This window comes from Lagopus muta, chromosome 4 (genome assembly GCF_023343835.1).
Source record: "Lagopus muta isolate bLagMut1 chromosome 4, bLagMut1 primary, whole genome shotgun sequence".
Taxonomy (NCBI): domain Eukaryota; kingdom Metazoa; phylum Chordata; class Aves; order Galliformes; family Phasianidae; genus Lagopus; species Lagopus muta.
In genome coordinates, this window is record NC_064436.1 from 11156090 (window position 1) to 11176860 (window position 20771).

At 43.5% G+C, this 20771-nt stretch overlaps 1 protein-coding gene across 7 annotated transcripts in view; it reads left to right on the plus strand.

Moving 5' to 3' along the window:
• Window positions 1-426: 426 nt before the first annotated feature.
• GAB1 (GRB2 associated binding protein 1) overlaps window positions 427-20771 on the plus strand; it is a 98159-nt gene continuing 77814 nt past the window's right edge. For 2 of the 7 annotated variants that reach the window (XM_048941055.1, XM_048941053.1), the window contains exon 1: window positions 430-1892. In XM_048941055.1, coding sequence (XP_048797012.1) covers window positions 780-1892 — 1113 coding nt within the window. In that variant the 5' untranslated portion in view covers window positions 430-779. Of the gene's footprint in view, window positions 1893-20771 lie in introns of all 7 variants that reach the window. The other 5 variants (XM_048941050.1, XM_048941049.1, XM_048941052.1 and 2 more) reach the window with 5 other exon arrangements.

Here is a 20771-nt window from a genome sequence, read left to right on the forward strand (position 1 = left end):
GTACTTAATAGCACTTTGTCAGTTTTAACACTTCAAGAATAAAAGAAAATAATTACGGTGAACATTTGTAAGGGTTTTTAATGGCTCCAGGCTTTCACCAATCATTTTCCTGTTATTTCTGCAAACGACCCCGGTAAAATGATACAGACACTGCCTGGCAATCTAATACAAAGCACCCTGATGGATCCCAGCAAGCAGCAGCGCGCTTCCTGCAGTGAAGGCACACTAGGGGGACTAGTTGTCTGCGGTGGAAGAGCGCTGCTGCTAGCAGGCAGCGGGACCATCCCAAAAGCCTGCAATTAAATCATACGGGAAAACAAAACAAACCACCAACCCTGTATTTTTGTTTGTAGATTTTTTTTAATTTTTTAATTTTTTTTTTTTTTTTTGCGGAGAGCATTTTTAGCATTTTTAGAAACGAGTTATTGCATGAGTTTCGTCTTTTAACTGAACGGCATTTGGGATCGCCTTACACATCAGCCTCCTCGCTTCCCCCGCCGGTGACGAGTCGCACGGCTGCCGAAGGGGAGCCCAGCAGGCGCACAGCCCGCATACCCGGGGCGCGGAGCCGGCAGCGGCAGCAGCGCCTGGCTCGGCAAGGCTTCGGGTGCCGGCTTCTCCGCGCTCACAGCCCAACTTCAACGGCGGCTTTTTTTCTTTCTTTCTTTCTTTTCTTTTTTTTTTTTCTTCGAGGCAACTTCAGACTTGCTGAGAGGAGCTTACTTTCGCCGAGGTGTTTTTAATGCAGTTTTTATAGCTTTCTTCTCTTTTTATCTGTAATGAGCTGTGTTGCGGTGCGTTTCACAGGGCTAACCACCGCGCCGGCCGCAGCTTTGTTATTCAGATCGCCGCTCTCTCACAGAGCCTTCCTCGCGCCCCTGAGCGCTCCCCCACGCCCCAGAACAGACCTAAAAGCGACTCGAGGTGGGCTTGGAAAGGCGAGCTGCGCTTCTTTCCCGTCTTCTTCACCCCGGCCCCCCACCTCAGCGCACGGCCGCCGCCAGCGCCCGTCCCACCGCGCCGCCGCATTCCCCTTCGGCCGCTCCCTCCCTGCCGACTACAGCTCCCAGCAGCCTCTGGAAACGCGTGCCCGCCCCGCCCGGCTCTCGTTGTGCGAGAGGCTCCGGCCGAGTTTCGGGGCAGCCGCTGCTCGGGACGCCCGGGGGCGGGCGGAGCGGGGAGGTGCCGGCACCGCTGAGGGGTGGGGGCCGCGAGGAGCGGGACGGATTCCTCCGGGACGGAGAAGAGGCGGCCCCGCGGCGGGGCACGGGCGAGAGGCGGTGGCTCCCGCCCCGCCGAAGGAGGCGGCAGAGGGGCCGTTCCCCCCTCCTCCCGGCACAGGGGGAGGAGAAGGAGGAGGAAGGCAGCGTCCCGCCAGGCAGCGGGGCCGAGGGGCGGGAGGGTCCCGGGGTGCGGGGCGGTGCCAGCCAGGCGGAGCGACGGCCGCAGCCTGCCCCGGGACGCCGGAGCTCGAGTTGCGGCGGAGGGGGGGCGGCCGCCCCAGTCGGCTCTCCCGATGCGTGTGTGAGACGGCGGCTGCGGGAGGAGGAGGAGGAGGAGAAGGAGAAGGAGGAAGGGGAGCCTCCCGCCCCGGCCCCGCTCGCCCTCCGCTCCGGCCGCTCGTTGTGCGTGAGACACAGACACATACAGCCCGCGCCCATCCCTCCTCCCGCCCCTTCCCTCGCCCCGCAGCCCCAGGAGGCCGAAGCGGGCGCGGTGCTGCCACCGCGTCTCGGGGCTCCCTCGGCCCGGCCCGGCCGCCGCCGCCGGAGGAGCAGGAGCAGGAGAAAGAGGAGGAGGACGAGGCGGGCGGCCCAGCCATGAGCGGCGGGGAGGTGGTCTGCTCGGGCTGGCTCCGAAAGTCCCCACCGGAGAAGAAGTTGAAGCGCTACGTGAGTGTCCCCTCTCCCTCGCGGCTCTCCCGCTCCCCCCGCCCGGCCCGGCCTCCGCCGCGCGGTTCCTCCCGCCGGGCCCGGACGGTGCGCCCTCCGCCCGGCAGCGTCCCGCCGCCGCCTTCCCGACCCCGCTTTCCTTTTTTTCTTTCTTTCTTTATCATTATTATTATTTTTCTCTAGGGTGTTTCTACTTCGCTTCGATCGCTTTTCCGAGAGAATCGGGAGCGAGGGGGGCGGAGTTTTTTTTTCCCTTCTTCCCTTTGGATCCGAGCTCCGTGTAGATGTATTTTAAACGTAAACACTCGCCGGCCGCCGCCGCCGGTGCGGCTCGGGGACCGAGGCTGTTCGAGGAGCGGCGGAATGTCGCTCTCGGCCATGGGTGCCGCCGCCGGGATGCCCTGCGCGGAGCCCTCCCCGCCGCCGGGAGCCTTTGCCCTTGGGAGCGGAGCTCTGTAGATCGGGAGGGGGGGAACCGAAGGGGGGGGGGAGGGGGGGAAGGAGATTGCACGAAGCGTGTGCCTTTTTTTCTTTTCCTGTCTGCCCGCCGTTGCTCAGAAGTGAATGTTTGAGAGGAGCTGACATTTAAGTTCGCAGGAAAATGGAGCGTTTGTGCTGAGAGGGCAGATTCGGTGACAGGGCAGCGGCCAGGCTGGGGCACGGGGTGCTGCCGGGCCGCTGTCGGGTCACGTAGGAGGTGCGGGTGATGCCAGGAGCCTCTGAGCCGAGCCCTTTCCCATTGGCACCGGCACAGCTCCACGGGATCTGTGTAATTGGTATGAAATGTTGGTTTTGTTTTCTTTTTCCTTCTCTCTCTTTAAATTTTTTTTTTTTTAATTGTTATTTTCCTAAAGCCTGTTAGGTGGGATTGAAATTGAAACGGCCCTTTGTGATTTTCAGTATTTTTGAAACAAGCTAAACATTGATCTGAGGATTCATGAGCGTGGAACCAAGTGTAACCACGCTGTTTTGCATCTGTTAGTGATTAACGATCGCTTCTTGAAAAAGAACTGTTGCTTTTGTGGACAGTTTTTTATATTCCAGGGAATTGGTGAAAAGGGACTCTTCTACACACAGGAATAGTCCATTCACAGGTTCCCAATGGCAAAAATCCCACTAATCCAGAGGATGCAGGATCAGATCTGCAGACCGTGACCTGATGGGACATGGGAGGGTTGTGCTTCCCTGGTGGATTGGACATGGGCTGCATTTTTGCCTCGTCCTTTGTGTGTGTGTATGTGCGTGTGCTCCATGGGTGCTGCTGTACCACTCTGTAGCGGTTGGGAAAACTCCATTTTGCTCAAGCTTGAGTTAATTTCCCACTCAAGCTCCAAATAACGTACAGTCTCATTAATTATGGAAGAAAGTGTAAGCAAATTTGCTGTCCAAAAACGATACCATAAATGAATTCCTGAAGACATAAGCTTTTTTCCCACGTAACTGTCCTTTCAATGTATTTCTCCTTCCATATTAGAATAACATCAGAACCTTTGAGGGAAAAACTGACTATACTTTTCGTCAAGTGGCACTCTGTCCTCACAAAGTAATTTATTTTCACTTGAAACAGGGATCTGCTTTTTGAGGTTGCAGTGTATGAGTTGAGTGAGCATATGGCAAGCTCACATCAGCAGGACTTGATTTAGCATCTGGATGCACTGGGGGCTCGAAGGTCATAAGTTGCACATCGTTGCCAACTGATTTCTGCTTGTACACTCCTGTATAAGAGAAAGCCGGATTTGAAGTTGCTTGCCTGTGGTGCCTGATTAGTTGTAGGCTAAAGGTTCATTTTAAAGGTGTGAAAGTAATACCCATCTTTAAGCAAAACTGAGGTTGACAGATGTGAGCGAATTTTAAGTGAGAGTGCTTTGGCTCCTGCTCTTTGTAATTCTATGCTTGTGCTGGGACACAGAAAAGCTGTATTTTTTCGAAGCCATATTTTATTCTGCTGATGTTTCAAGAGGCTGTACCAGAAGAAAAGATGGGAAAGTGATTTCAATAGGAAACTGTTCCTCTGCAACACATACTTTTCACATGTATATATGGAAAATTGTAACTTCACGCCCTATTAGTTTTAGCATGCGAGTATTGGGGCAAATCCAGGTTACCATCTGTGAAGGGAGATAAAAAGTCTGAAATTTCAGTTAAATATGGCTTCGGTTCTTAGGAAGGGTGAAAAGGAGCACTTTGAAGCTAGTGCACAGACATATGTTTCGCAGGGACTGCAGTTTTTAGTTTGAAATAGTTGGATGCAGTATTAAAGCTTGTGATCATTTGAAGGCTAAAAAAAGAAAGGAAACGATCCTGCAGGTGGAAAAATCAGATTTACTCGGATGTATGACTTAATGCCATGCGTATCTTTCCCCCCCTTAAAAGGGGTCCTATTTTAATGTCACGTTTGTGTGTTCTGGGTACAGCAGTAACTTTCCAATAACCGTTGGCACCTGTTGTTGGCTCCCTGGAGCTGATGTGCACAGCAGTTCATTTGCTGGAACAGGCTGGTGGTTTTCAGCTGCAGATTTTGGGGGAAAATAAAAGTAACTTGTGGTGTCAGCTGCAGCTCTGAGATCAAGATGCGGTTTTAGGAGAAAGGAAGGGAGAGGGAAGCGGGGCTATATTCTGCACAAGTCTCTGCAGCCTGGGCAGTGTCTGTGTGAGTTGCACTGAAGAACTTGTTTCTGCGCAAGGATACAGACCACTAAGTTTGGTGACTTCTGTTACATCCTGCATTGTTTCCTTTCCTGACTTCGTCTGCTGCCTTCAGTTCTGGGAACTTCTTGACCAGCTGTCACCAATTTGCACCTTTACTGCTCTGGTTCTCTTATTTTTCAAGATTAATTGGAAATCCCTTTTTTCCCCAGTCAGTGATAGCAAACCGTGGTTTCACAGGTCTGTTACGTTGCAGGTCTGCTGTCTGTGTGCCCGTTCAAGTAACTCGTTCTTTGTGGCAACAGCATATAGAATCTGCCATTTTGTTAGGAAGCCACCAGATACTCCAACACAGCTGCTCTTGGTAAAGCTATGGAGAAAAACTGCAGTGAATGTTAGTGAGTCTTCTAAATTCTCTCGTAGGGCTGCTTTGCTTTCGTTTGGGTGGTGCCTGGGGCTCAGCAGGGTAACTGGATATGCTTCAAATCAAGGTTTTAGTGTTGGTGCTTCATTTGTACAATTGATTTGTAGAGTCTAGTGATGTGACGAGCAGGTGGTTCTGTGGTTTTCTTGTTATTTTTTAAAATGAATGTGGTAGAGCTGAAGCTGAACTTCTTTTTCCACTCGTTTGTATTTCTGAGTGAAAATATCATAATTCTTGATATTCTAGACTGGAATGAAAGGTAAAATTTCATCAGAACCATCCACAGACTATACTGGAGGAAGAAAAAGCACTTCTTTGGGTTAGCTGGTAACCAAAAATGCGTTCAGCTATTTGACTTTATTATTATTAATCCCATTTTTAATTATTTAAAAATGAAGAGAGAAGAAGTGAGAAGTAAACTTGATTTCCCCAAGGCGATCAGGGAGTATGGATGTATTTCAGATGAGGCTGCATGGCATTCTGCTTTTCATTCCAGTGGTCGTAGTTACAGGCAGCAACCAAAAAAGGGACAAGACGACTGAAGCAGCCACTGATGTTGTAAAGCCTTGTCTTAAACCAGTATAAGTATGGCAGTATTAAAAACTGAATATTTAGCTCTGGTCTTGTTTGGCTGTTACTCTTTGGCACTAATCATGTGGGTAGCTCCTCTCTCTTGGGTAATACTTAAATGTGCTAAGAGATGTAATGGCGTTAAGAAATGTTTTATTCAGCAGAACATTTGTAATCTGGTAGAAGCTGCAGTGCATGACAAAAGCCCTTTTTCTGGAAGGCACCTGTTTGCGTTCAAAACCTCTTGTGATCTTGTGTCAGTTTAGTGAGCAAATCTAAGGAGCCAGTCAATTTACACACAATCATTTAAAAAAAAAAAACAAAACCCAACAACAACACAACAAGATGAGCTGGTTTGACATCACAGTGCTGTCCCTGTAAAAGTGGGTGGGAAGAATCAAGGCAGATGGCTGTAACCAGGTAATGTGATGTGCCAACTTAGTATTCTCAACTTGGTTGCGCTTTGCTCCTCTAGGAGTTGCTGACGTTTTGCAGGAGTAAAGTGTAGAAGGGTTATGTTCTGAAAGGAAGCCTGTTCCTTCCCTTCTTCTACGCACTGCACAGGAACAGTATCGTGACATTTGATATTTTAAGACATCAGTTAGTAAACCCTAAACCACAAATTGGAAAGCAGAAGTAAACCGAGCGTTTGTTTTGCTAATAGAAGCAGGTTGTGTGTGCTGATGGAAGATGCTAAAACCATTTTGGGTTTAACTTTAGGGGTATGCTGACCTTTGCAGGCTTATACTTTGGGTGAAAACCTCGCTTTTGCAGTGTGGATCTCCATGTGCAAGCGTTTATCATTTCTACATGTTCTAAGAAAGACAAGTTACTCTGATTTTCATAGAATGTGTTGTACTGATATACACCGTGCATTTTGTTTCCAGCTTCTTGTGATGCTGCATAGCAGCTGATATTCTACGTATGCATAAAATCTTACTGAACGCTGTTGAGCGCTGAGTTTAAGCCATTCATGCTTTCAAATCAAAGGAAATAATGAAATACTCCAAATTTTATTTGCAGTTACGCACAGATAACCTTATTTTTTTGTGTTTTAGTCAATTGTAAGTCCAAACGTGAGGGAAAGCATCTATGTGAAATAAAGGTGAATTGAGTGCCTTGAGGAAAGGAATGTTTTTATTGGCCAGTTTGGCTCTAAAACGTCTAGACCCTAATTGTCATCAATTGACATCAATTTTGGAGCCCTCTGGAAGTGCTTTACTACTCCCAAATACTTGTACAGAAGTGTTATTTTTGGTTGATGAGGACACCACCATCAGGTGGGTTGCAACCCTTTGGTTTTCATTCTTTGTTGGTACTGGACTGTCCCGTGTTTAGAAAGAAGAGAATGTTAGAAAATCATTTCCAGCGTCCTTTAAAAAAAATCTTAAAATCTTGGAATGATTGCTCACGTGCTTCTGGGATGTGATGTTAGTTTTTGTTGCTTGTTTTTTCAGTTGCCTTTTTTTTTGGCATGACTTGTGGATCAATGGCTTAGAATCAAATGTAATCTTGCAGATCTTTAGGACAATTCATTTCTCGTTCGATTTGGGCTTCTGGCTTTGAATGGAGTCTTGGTTTAGAAGTGGAAGGAGCATCAATGATTGAAGGTGTAGTTTCAAGGAAGATTAATTTCATTTACTGTAGGGGGCCCTGGTTTGGATATTTAATGTTTATTTAGTTTTGCTATTAGGTTCTTCTAGTCCAAAAAACAGACTTCACCAAATCGTACTGGGTGAAGTATTTTCTTAAATCAAGAAGAGAAGTACAGCTGATGGGATGCAGGTTTTGTTTTTGCACAGAGCAGATGAAACAAAGATACACCACCTTACCTTTCATCTGAACTTCTTCTGTAGTATTGCAATAACAAACATCTGGAGACTTTTTTTAAACTGACCTTAAAATTTTCCACGCTTCAGTGACTAATCATTTTATTGCCAATAGAAGCAATTTAATCTGTTGCAATTTAATTGCAGTATTTCACTAGGAGGGGAAGACCTTATGTCATGCAAATTACTTGAGCGAGGCAGACAGAAAGATCAGACAAAAAGGGATCATCTTGTTAAGGCAGGTATGTTGTAGACAGGTGAATATTGTTGGTTCAATGTTATTTGCTCTTATTCTAGGGACTCTAGTGTGAAGTGGGATTCACATATGTAAAACCTACGTGTTTTTAAGGCAGTACTACATTTCTCTTTTTGGGGGGTTGTGGAGCAGGAAAAAAGTTATGCTGTCTCCAGAGCAAAAGGAAAGGACTGCTTATTTGCAATTCCTTCTTTGTCAGTTCTTTAAGAGGCTATTGCAGGGGTTTGGGTCTTTTTTATTTCCCTGCATTATTTACTTTGGAAAGTATTTGTATTCATACAATTAACATTAGGTTTATGGTAGTTGTATTTTCCGATGGCTTCTAAGAAAGTCTTGGTTTTGTATTTGTGTTTGGTCTTGCTTCCAGCTGTTAACAGAAGTTTTTTTCTTTTTTTGGAACATGCCACTTCACTTTCAGTTGTAAAAATAATCTTACATTGTAGGTGTTCAACTGTCTTAGCAATATCCACGAGGGAAATACACATATGGTGACTTTCACTGAGATAAAAGGGACTGATCTGACTGCTTAACTCCCTCTTTGTAACCAAAATAATTCTCTGTGTTCTGGTTCTGGCTGGGATGAAGTTCGCTTCCCCGGAGCTGCCCATATGATACTGTGCTCTGCACCTGTAGCTACAACAAAGCTGATAGCACACTGATGTTCTCACTGTTGCTGAGCTGTGCTGGCGTCTCAGTAGGGTTCTCTCTGAAGCCAGGAAGCCGGGGTAGGCAAGAGTTGTGGCGGGGGCATAGCCAGGACAACTGACCTAAACCCACCAGAGGGTTATTGCACACCATGCAATGACATATTTTGGGAGGGAGGAGAGGGCTTGTACTGAGAACTCTGTACTCACGATCAGCTGCTATGCTCTTTGAAATCTTGCTTTCCAATTCATGTCTGAAGGTCACTTGCTTCTGTGCAGCCTTTGCTTGTTGCTTGTTGCAATTAAATTGATCTCAACCCTTGAGCCTTTATTTTCCCTATCACATTTTCTTCCTGCCATCTTCAGTTGAGGAGGAGGAGTGAGAGAGCAACGTGGTGAAGACTGTCCGCATGAACCCACCACACTTCAAGGCAGCATGCCTCGAAGAGGAGGTGCTACTGCTGGGATGCCCTGCTAAGTTAGTTTAGCGGTCTGCCACTTACGTGCAGCTTATGTGTTCACACTACATTAAGAATTTAAAAGGGTTTTGCTAGTATGGCACTTCATTGGCAGAATCATTTTAAAAAAAGATTCATTTCTAGGGAGCTGTACTTTACGCTTCATGGAAATTCTTGAAGAACAAACTTTGTCTTCTCTGCTTTTTATAAAGGAGCTCATTTTTGTCATCTCCCAAACACTGGCAAGCTTGAAATAGAAATCTTGGTGTCAGGATGTTTGCAGAGGAGGCCGTGTGGCTTTCTGCAGGTAGAGGTGGGTGGGAATGGTGCTAGGTTATAGGGATGACCTTGTGTAGCAGGACAGGAGCTATCTTTCTCTTTGCCTGTTCTGGACTCTTGAGTTTTCCAGCAGGCTAGATGATCACATGATGGTTGTTCTGCTCTTTTATAAGTGAAAACAACAACAGATAAAGCCTTTGTGGCAATGGAGATAGTGGCTGTCACAGACTAAATCTGCTTCCCCACCCACTTTCCAGCACAGCCAGCCTTGGGGCAGGGTGATGGCAGATCTGCTGCCTGTCTTCCTTCAGGGTAAGTCTGTCTCCACCCCAAAAGGAATGCGATGCGTTTCAGTGGTGCGGCAGGCACGTTTCTCTCCGCTGGGGTTACAGCTGCTTTTGGGCTTTTCAGTATTTTGGCCTCAAAAGAAAAGGGAAAAGAAAAACAACACAAAAATAGACAGACTTCAGTTTATTTTTCTGTGTTGTCTCGGGCTTGGGATTCAGAAGCAAAGTAAACCTTGTGTAGGTGTTTATTGCCGACAGGAGGAGTTCATGGGATTAGATTTGGGGTATGGAATAAGAATACAGGAAGCTATTCAAATGCAGTTAATTCCTCTGCCTTCAAACAGACCTGTGATATGATCAACACACAAAAATTACAGTGCATTAGGAGGAATTATTAACAAGGTAGATATGCACATGTTACCAAATAAAAACAGATTTTTAATCCTGAGATTTTAAGTAGAATGATACCTCTCTATATTTCTATACATATAAATGAATCAAGTGTGAAAGTAGTGTCAGTTTGTCATCTTTCCTTGTATGAAGAACTGCTCTGAGGCTTGTAACGTGCTGGACAAATGTTCCCATTCGTTCTTCATGCATGCTTTGTTTACAGTTTTCTGATGCTTACGTTCCTTTGCAGATTCTTAAGCTGGTTTAGGTGTAGTCAAAACGTTGGGCTTGGTTTTTGGGGGGGTGGTGCAGGAAGGGCTGACAGTTATGAAGGGTTACTTTTTGGAACAGCTCAGTCTAGTATGCGAGCAGTAGTTAATATTGGTGAAGTCCAAAGTCCTTATACATGATCTGTCTAACAGTTATGATCAAAACAAACAACAAAGAAGAGGTATATACATTTTTGTGATCCTTGGAAGTGTGCTGAAGTACTGGCAGCAAGTCTGCCCTTCCCCAAGAAGCGCTACTGAAAAAGAAAATGTAATAGGAAAGCCAGCAGGAATAACTTGTCTGCTGCTTGCAGTGGATATTGTATGGATTGATGTTGTGTACTTTTTGTCGAGGAACAGCAGAGGATGTTGAAATACTTCGTGGACCTAGGAAATGCATTGGTGATTTGTCCGTATGTAGTGAAAAGAAAAAAGAAGGGGAAGTGAGAGGTAGAGGGGAGGGTGATCAGCACAGCCTGAGTCTGAACAGGCTCACTTATCCCAGGACAGATTAGGCAGTGGAGTTCTGCCATGTGAGGCCTGAGTGAGGAATGCAGGAGATTCCAGGGGACTTGGATCGAAAGCGTCTCACAGCTGTACGAATGAACACGTGGAGATTTTGGGCGGGACAGAAAGAGGCTTCCAAAATGTTGTGTTCTGACCGGTTCCATTGATTCACCTATGATCCAGTCTATTCCTAGCTCTGCTGTTGTGCTGCAAGCATCAGAGATAGTTAACGGGCACGATTGAGACTGGCAGTTCGGCCTTCCTAGGAAGTAGGGATCTGTATGAACTTTATCTGAGATTGAAGCCGCAGACTAATACAATGGTACCCCTTTTGAATGCTTCTCTTGTCGCAGAATGCCACAGTTGTTCTTTTGTTTTTTTAATTTTTTTTTTTTTGCATGGTGCTTTTCATTAAAGAAATGTTTCTTTCTTTTAGTTATATAAGTAGAAATGTTCTTGTGATGACATTAGGTAAACTTTGTGTTTACTAAATCATTTTCTGTTGCTACAGATGATGACTTTAAAGGAAGAAGTGCAAGAGTAAGTATCAAGTACAACAGTGTCCTCCTGGTTCTTGCATATACTGATGTCTTGTTACGTTCGGGTCTACATGGTTGTTACTGAAAGTTTGTGTTATGCTGCACAGATAAATTTTGTAGTCTAATGATTTGTTTGTTGCCCAATGTGAAGTAACATCCTTAAAGCTCAAGGCTGAGGTAATGTCACCTTCTGAGTAGTTGTCTACCTATGTCTACCTATCTGGTAATGTGTACCTATCTGGTAGTTGTCTTAGTGCATAATGGAAGGGAAATGCATAAGCTTGTCAGCTCTGTGACAAGTAACTTCAACTATCATTTTACTGTTAAAGGTCTGTCAGCAGGTAGAACGCTTGCACAGATTCAAGAGCTGGTTATTACTGAGATGACACCTGGTTGGTTTGTTTGTTTTTCCTTTCTGGGGTTTTTGGAAGGAGAAGGGAGATTTTGGGGGCTGGGAGGGAAAGAGATACGAAGTAAAGAGTAGCATTCAAGTGACTCATCAGTGTAAATTGGGAAACTTAACCTTGGTTTCATCCCAGGGTAATTTTGTGCCAGGACAAGTAACTGCAGAGTTTTCTGCTATGGCGTGTACTTCTAATGCTAAGGTAATTGCCTCTTCATGGTACTTTGCGTGTTTCCCTGACCTGACAGTTCAGTTTATCTGGGAATTCCTATGGATCCAGGATCGGGGGGAAAAAGGGAAGTTTATTGTCTGATTTGTGAGTAGTAGCAGGATTGTCCTTATATAATTCTAGAAATGAGACAGGACTTTACCTAAATTTCCTGGTGTCCTCGATGGCATTCTCATACTTGTAGTACAGCCACACCTGACAGATTCAGATGTTCTACTTGGCTGTTCTAGCATTGGAATGGACCCACTTCTAAATTGCAGTAACTGCATAATTAGAATTTTTGCTGAAGCATGTTCTGTTGGGAGTCAATCGAAAGCACTGTGAAGGGGAGGTGCCAAGTCATTAGCAACACAGATGAGGTGCCCACTCACTTCCAACAACTGCTGGCAAGGCAGAAGCGTTCCCGTCATGGAGCTTCTGCTCTCTGTTTATGGGAAGAGGTTTTCCTGTTGGTCTTTAACTGGCGTTGAACAGGGCTGAAACGTGTTCCTGCCTCCCTTAGGTGGCTGAAAAATAACCTTTTCCCTCACTTTCCGTTGCTTAATTCCCATTTCAGGTGGCTGCCTTCTCTTCCCTACGTTGCACTTGTTGCTTCCCCATTGTGGGCAGTGCAGTACGGGCGGAGGAGATGGCAGAGACCTTTTCTGGTGAACTGCTTCACTGGTGGCTTCTGCTACTTCAGAGTGCCCTGTGGCAGTGGAATGAAGCCAAGTGTCCCAGCTGCTGCTGAACTCGTAATGAGGTTGTGTTAGAGAGGAGAAAACATCAGCCTCCTGGTGTTTTGAATCCTTTGCTGCTGGTCGCTGCTGATAAGAGGGGAAGGGATTGAGATTTCAGAGGTAAATGCTGCAACTGCTTATATGGAATAGGGAACAAAGAAGACCATGATCTGTCCTTTCCAGCTGAGTGTCCGAGCTGGACAGATGTTTCTTACTCAGTGCTAAGGAGGAAAGTCCCTGGCCAGCAGCTCTAGGATAAGGGTTGAAAGGTGAAGAAGCCCTATGGGGGCCTCCTGCTGCTTTAGCCCTGCACAAGTGGGAGAAAAGATCCAAAACTTGTCTCCTGTGTTCTTTCTTCCTCCTTCCTCTTGTTGCAATTACTTGGTGTTTATTTTCCTACTTTTAAATTGCATAATTCAGTCCATCCTGTCACTTCCTAATGTCTGAATCATAGGTAGCTCTTCCTGCCTGCAGTAAACAAACATTTTGCTACTGGCACCTCTCCTGAAGTTGAAATTGTATTTGTGGGGAGGAGGGAGGGGGAATATCCCTCTGTCAGCTGCTTGGGAAGCTAATTGTCTTGTGTGCAGATAGGAAAAACAAAGACATCAACTGGTGATGGAAATGGAAGCGTGTGAATACAGCGTATCCAATTTTGTATACTGATGTCCCCCTTCTGTTGGTCGGGGTGAGAATGGTAGCAGACAATAAAAACAGAGTATAAGCAGTAACATGCTTCTGAATTTATTAAACGTGGCTACTCTTAAGCTGCCTCAATCTCTCTGCTGTTACCTCTTCTCTCTTTTCTTGAAGCTTGCATGTATGTACACTGAGGTGCTTGGTGCCTGCCATGTAACCAGTCACTTTGGATAGGCGCTGCCTTGTCTAATGATGGGACCTTCCTCCTTTCTGAACGCTCTCATGGTAGGGCAAGAAGGTGGCACAGAGCACTGCGAGACACGTGGGCTGCCTCCATCCATCTGCTGGACCTCTTAGCCCATGTCTGTGAAAGCTGTTAAGCATGCTAACTTTGCTTTTCCTGTTATTCCTGTTAATTTTAATCTGTAAAAACCTTAATTTTATTTTCATTTCTAAATCGAATGTCAGTCCAGAGTGATGCGTGGAGGATAAAGCTGATATCTTTGAGGGTCTCTCACCCCCCTTCTCTCTCATTTGTTCCCTTTTGCTCTGCTGGGCTGTACTTTAAGAGGAAGGTATCATTGAGTCTTCATAGATCAGTACAGTGTGCTGAATGGTACAGCTCCCTACACTGCAACTGCACGTGGAATTCGTAGTTTACTGTTTTAAGTCCACCTGAGATAGCAGAGGAAAGATCCACTAGCTGTTCTGGCAGCTTTATGTTGGTACCTTCCTATCCATCTCTACGTTGTCACTTCCCTGTCTGATTCCCCTGCTGTAATGGGAAGAAGCTGAGAATAAGTCAACTGTATTAAGGATAGACTAGGTGAGGTAAGAACACTCTGAATGTTACACTGACTTTTTAATACTACTTTTCTTGTAATAGGGTACCTTCTTTTTGACAGTTACAACCTACCTTGATTTTATAGCTGCCTTTCATATAGCATGGGAAGCTCATGATTTAAAAATAAAAACACAAACGGGCTTTGCCAGTCAAAGCAATGGAATAGTATTCCAACTTAGTTTAATACCAATTTCAGAAAGGACAGCTGGGGCAGAAAAAAACCCCCACTGCTGTCAGATACTATGGAAATGCCCTCCTGTTTCCCCTTTACTCTGTCAGATTATGTGTGCATAGGAGTAAAGGGCTTTCCATGTGCCTTTTGTTCTCTTCTAGTCAGTAAAGGCAAGGACAGAAGTTCTTCACAGAGAGAAGATAGAGAGATTTTGGAACTGCTAGCACATTTTAGAGGTTATGAAAGAGTTGAATACCCTTTCTGTCCTCATCTTGTACTTAGTCTGTTTCCTTATTTGTAATGAAAGAATTTAGATTTCTTTGCATGATGGTATTTGGGCTATAAAAGTAATGTTGGAGGTGCCATTTAGGTAGCAAATAGTGATTGGGAGCTGAGAAGAAGAGGAAGTGTGACAGAAGACAGTATTCTGTTAATAATGCTAGTCTAAAAATAATTGCAACCTGTTTCTTAAAAGGTGCTATGCCATGTAGTGACCGAAGATGGAAACAAGTTTGTGTTCTGATTTTGTCCTTTGTTACATGAATTTTGGAGTCCTTGCAACTGAGTTGTACAGATTCAAATAATACTTGTGTCCTACATGCTGCATGGTGAAATTTTTTGCTGAATCAGAAGCAAAAATGTAAGGGTTGGGTCCTGTAATTATAGTATTACGTGACCTGTTTATGATTGCCTTTTAATTTAACTTTGCAATATGAAGTATTTCTGGTTGGAATGAAGATAACACTGAGCAAAGAATAATGAACCCAATTTTTCAGTCTTTTGCATTACTTTGTCTTTTAATGTTCCCTGGTAATATTTTGTCAGTTTTAGTCATGAAAAACCACGTTGGTGTGTAAATCTTTTCATTTGAATCTGCGGCTCTTGAGTTGTAATCTTACCATGGGTTTCAGTAATTGCTCTTGCCACTTGTCTGAGGAGATGATGGTCTTGCCTTCTCAAAGTATCTTTGCTGTTTTTCTTGGAGAAGACACAAGTATTATGGAAGTAAAAGCAGTTAGAGGATTGTATAATTTTACTTCTTTTTTTTTAATATATATTTTTTATTTTTTAGCAAATAGTTAATGCAGTGCTTGTGAATTCCAGTAAGTCTCAATTTAAAATGCAAATATTTCTCAAGGCAATTGAACTACACAGCCTGAAGTTGCTATAAAACACCTTTATGGCGTTAGGAAAAAAGTCATGCGAAGCTCTATACCAAAACTTGTAACTCTGACAGCAGGCGTTAGCCAAGAAAATGGTTGAGACTGTAGTAGAAACATACTTTCCCACGAAATAAAATCCAAGGATGTAGCCACCATAATTGTGCAATGAATTATCATAAATGTGATGTCATAGTCTCTGCAACCTACTGAAGGGGTAGTGTGATTTTGAAATCAACCAAGCGGTGAATAACAATTCTCTGAATTGGCCCAGACAACAGCAGACGCATGTCTGCATCATTTGGGGAGAGCAGTCATCTCCTTAGAGTATTAAACTGTTTCAAAATACAAGTTGTTGACTTAATGTGTTAATCTTGGCTTTCCATGAAGAAGCACAGTGTCCCAAACTGATTATTACTTCTTTTTTTTTTTTTTTTAACAGATCCCTAAACTTTCAGATATTGTAGGTGTGTAAAAGGCTGATTGGAAGAAAGTTTCTTGGAAACCATTAGATGTTGTTACTATTTGTCTTTAGAAAACTTTTTGCTGCCTGGTGGAAAGAGGTACAGATGTGATTGCAGGATTGTACCTTTCTATCTCAAAGGATAAATAGAGAGCTTTGCCCAAGGGTATGTTTTGAAGATTAGGTGGAAGCAACAACCTTTAAGGTATGAATGTTACAATTGAGAAACATTGTTAATTGTTGTATGTGAGAACCAAGATACGTTGCTTGAACCCTACCTGTGGTAGGCATATTTTGATGTAAAAGGACCAAATGAATGTGTCCGTCACGTTTGCTGCAGTTCTGGATTCAGAATCAGATAAGTTAATGAACTTCTTAGCAAGAACACACTGAACTTCCATCAAGTATGGTACAAACTTATCTGGGTGTCCAAATCAGTATACATTCGAAACATAATGAAGTGCAATATGTTCTTTCATTGCTTACCATAACCTCTTGCTGTAGGTATATTATAATTAACACAATTAAGTAACTTATAAATTAGTGATGGTACCAAGAGAAGATCTCTCTGCTTTCCTAGCACTAAAATCTTCACACCCGTCCCTGTATCCTTCAGGCAAAAGCCTGTGTAAATAGGTAGGCCTTGCAGTGTGCCCTGAAGGTTATAAGGGGGAGGCGAGAGCAAAATTTGGAGCCAAGAGCATTCCTGGAAAACTCTCTGCTGGGACATCTCTGTTTGGGAAGTTTTGGCTTCTTCCTGGGTCAGTCTTTGCTCATGACTGTTACAGATGTCTACAGGTGACCTTTTCCAATCTGATCGCTTGTGTCATTGTTCTGCTCGTTCTTTATATACACATATATTTTCCTTTGATCTTTATTCATGTTAGAAACAGTCAGTACCTCCTTCTTGAGCTCATATATTTAGTCTTGTGATGCTATACCCTGTACTCTGGTAGTCTGATTAGTGTCTCTCCTGAAAGATTGTAGTGTTGTTTGTTTTTTTTCTTTTCCTTTTGGTCTCTTTCCCTTGGCAGGCTGCATCTTCTCTGTTAGTTTCTGTCTCTTTATCTGTGCTGTTTTTGGGCACTGACCTGTCCATAGGTGACTTCTCACACTTGTTTTACTGAAGTTTTAGATGAACCGTGTTTTCTTTATTCTCTTTGATCCTAAATGCAGCCTCTTTGAATTGTCTTCTGTATGTTCCTACAGTTGCTTCAATACCAAATGAAGTGTATTTTTTCTTTTCTTGTAAGCCATCTCTGCAGTTCACATTCTCAATTACTTTAGGAGAACATGGACGGATACATCTTCATAATTAAGTCTCTTGACTATTGGCATTGTCTGTTCTGAGAACAATTAGATGGTTGGTGTTTGTCATTGGGTAGGTATGAAGGCTTTTTCCAGATGACACAAACTGCAGTTACTGTCATTTTTTGTCAGTCTTGCTACCTGTGTGTGTATCTTCAAGTGCCACGGCTAATTTCTTCTCAAATGCATTAAATTCAGGCTGTTTCAAGGTTATATTCAGAGCCTTTTGTGATTGCATGATATTGCTATAAAGACACTTGTCCAATAATTTTATTTGTCTGCTCCAGCAATTTTTTTTATATAACATTTTTAAATTTAGGGTAAACTGGCTGAACTCCTTTCTGGACTACTACAACTTGACTATTTTCTCATCCAATTCTTAATTCTGGCTATTCTGTTATGTGTACAAATGATTTGTGGATTATTCTTCTCACATTTATATGAAATGCTCCTACATCTGGAAGGGGTTAGGTTCAGCTTCAGACAAGGAGGATGCTGCTTACGCTGGGTATGTCACTCAACATGTTATTGTTTGTCACACTTAAAAATGCTAATAAATGTGTTTATAACTTGTTTTTCACAAACCCAATGTGTTTGTGTCAACACTCTTTATAAAGCAGAGCAATTGAATTGACCACTTCCCCTGTTTTAATTCCATCTTTCTGAGATTGCACACAACTGAAGGAAGGAACTGTGCTAACACAGGAGTTTACACTGAAAAACAGTCCCATCTCTCCCTGGGCTTGGAAAGCACGTGGCAGGCTTTAAAAGAAATTGCTCTTTTTTTTTTTTTCCAGTACAATCCGGGTGGAGTGAGAGATTCTCTGTAGCTGGGGCTTTGGCTCTGTAGAGATGCATAAGGCTGAAATGCTTGGATCTGTGCATAGGAACAATTGACAGAATACAAACTGGAGAGCATGGGAATTATCTGCGCTCCGTTAGGAGACCTGCCAAGATAAGCTGCTGTCTTCTGTATCAGCTGCAAAGTTTCTTTGTGGTCATCCTTGAGTGAAGCCCCAAATAGTGCACATGATTTGAATTCCTTTGAGATATAAAAGCAAACACAAATATGAAAGCTGGCTCCTGAAAGAATGAAATATTTTTTTAATTATGAAGCCAAATTGTCTTTCATTTGATGATCTCATTATTCTAATTTAAAAAAAAAAAAAAAAAAAAAGACAAGACATGCATTCCTGCATCTGAAGGGGCTAAAAAATTCGTTAGTATTTGTGTGCTTCTCTTACCATGAAAATTGTCTCTCCTCGACTAAGCTCTGTTGGATATGCTTATTTCTTTCATCAGGCTGAGCTGAGGTAGTTTGAGAATGGGAGATGCATTTGCAGTGGTGGTGTGGCTGCTGGGGCTACAGCATCTTGATTCCAAAGCTCTCAACAGTGCTCTGAAAGTGAATTATTAGAATATTGCTCCTCTTGTTCTGCAGTGAAGGGAATCTCCATATCCCGAATGCTGTTATGTTATCCAGGTCTCTTGTTCTGAACAAGTAAGCAATTGGGTGAGCTACCTGGTTTGAGTTCTGCGTGCACTGAGATCCTTAGAGGCATGGAAGGCTGCTGCTGGTAGAATGAGAACTTATCAGCCTCTGTTTCAGCTTTCCTAAGACTACAAGTGGATGCGTGGGGAAAAAAGTCAGAGCTGTCTGCAGGTGGATGTGCAAGCTTCGCCTGGAAGCCTTCCAGGGCTGTTGCTTACTCTTGCAGTTATACCTCTGCATCTCTGTGCAAGAGATTCCTGGAACGGAGGGATGGAGATGATGACTTGTTATTTTCTGATCTTGCTAACCTGCAGTGTTCATAATGGGAATAACTGGAAATGAAGAGGCTACTCAGGTGTAATGAGGTTTAACTAATGTAACCAATGTTTCAACTTGTTCTACTGCATGTTTGCTCTAAGGCTTGTTTACGTATTGTATAAGCCAAACCCGCCTGTCTTGTTAGGTGAGTGTGGTTAAAAGTCTGCAAAGCTAAGTGAAGTAGTGTAATATCTTACGTAGCATTAACAAAATATGCCCCTGTGGGATGACACACTAATGGCATACGAAATCTATGTGCTTTTGAGACACTCACCATAATGGTGATAGCACTTATTATTGCAGATGGTGGGAAATCAAGTGTGTTCAAAGCATATTGCGATTATCCTTACTTGCTCAAAAACACCCCAAAGGTGGAGGATCAGTGCTGGGATCAGAGTTCCTAAGGGGAAGATAAATGGAAGCTGGAGATACTCTACCACTGTGCTTCAGGCTTGTTGTGAAATAAATTGAAAATGTTTGCCTTGATGGATGGTTCGTATCATGTGAGGTAGTTTTTTCTTCTTCCCCCTCCTTCATAACTTCTCAAATATGCTGCCTTCATGGGCTTCTGGTGAGCTTTTGGGCTTTCATCACAGGAATGCTTTTGGTATTTCATGTTTTGTTGCTTCTGACCGACGTTTTTTGCTGGAAACTTGTAGTGTAAAATGAATGTGGTAGTCACTCAGATAACCTTTTTGATACTAAGGAAAACTGCTCCAGCATACTTCTTTTTTTCCTTTAGGACTAAACCTAATGAGTTAATGCCAAGCCAAGTTCAGCAGAAAATTTTTCAAGTAAGCTGCTGATTCAGAGCTGCTGTAACTTGATCGGAGCTTTGCTGAATACTTGCTTGCTAACATGAAATAAGTCTGAAAGTTTTAAACCAAGTAACCTCCATAGTTAATATGTTGTTTGCCGGTTTGACTCACGAGGACTGCTTCTGCTATGGAATCTGTCTGTTATGAAACTGTTTTCTGCTTTATGCTTAGGATTTTTTTTGCGGTCCTTTATTAATTTTAGAATGTAATACCTGTATTTCTGTAAGAAACTGAAGCTATATATTACAGTAAAACAAGCAAGCAAAAAAACCCCAGCTTTTAATCTTCATAAGAAAGCAATTATAAATGATATAAATTCTTCATAAGACTGAAAATACAGCTGTGCTACATTTTTGTTTCCTTTCTGTGCTCCTCACTATTCCAAAACATTGGAAGGAAACGCAGCTTCATAATTTTAGGGTTTCCTGACTTTTGTGTTGGCGAGGTTCCTAATATACATGTGGTGGTTTGCTTAGACTTTACTATCTGAAGGTTTTTATGGTAACTTAAGGCAGAGATAGTGAGCATTTATACTCATGTGAAGCTACGTTGTGTTTTTTATCACAGTTCTTCAGTGTAGTTCTGTGACTGTAATCTGTGTTACTGGAAGGAGGCGTGTGCAGAACACTGGCTCCTCAGGTCATGACCTGCAGTGATTTTCATCGAGAAGTGGTGGCTACAAGGGAAGTTCCCTTGTGTGAAACTAACCAGTCATTTTTCATTATTACTTTTTTCAGTCCAAATATTTTGGGTGTTGTGTAAGAGATGGCAGTCTCCAGATTTCACTGGCATTAGTGCATTGACTTCTATAGTGCTGAGTCTGGCTTTTTGCCTAGGATCTGGATGTGAAAGTGAAGCCAGTGATATGTTTGAAGCACTGTGAAGGTGTCAGATGTGGCCCTTCTTTATTGTACTGTGAAATCTCTGCTTGGCTCAGGTGGGGAAAGCTACAGGCAGTAATTCCATCTTAACGTGAGGGAGGTTGTGACTGGCCATCCTTTCTCTGGAGTTGGGCAGATTTGTTTAACCCAGCAAACAATCTGGAGGTAGGGGAAGAAATTCCTTGCTGCTCTTGCTGTCTTAAATTGAGAAGCAGCAGAGACGAATCCAATAGTGGGCTAAGTGCACCAGGGGTGATAGAATGGCCCTGTGTATTTACATTTGAGTTATTATAGTATAGTCATTCTTCTCCATCTTCTAAAATTAGCAGAGAGCA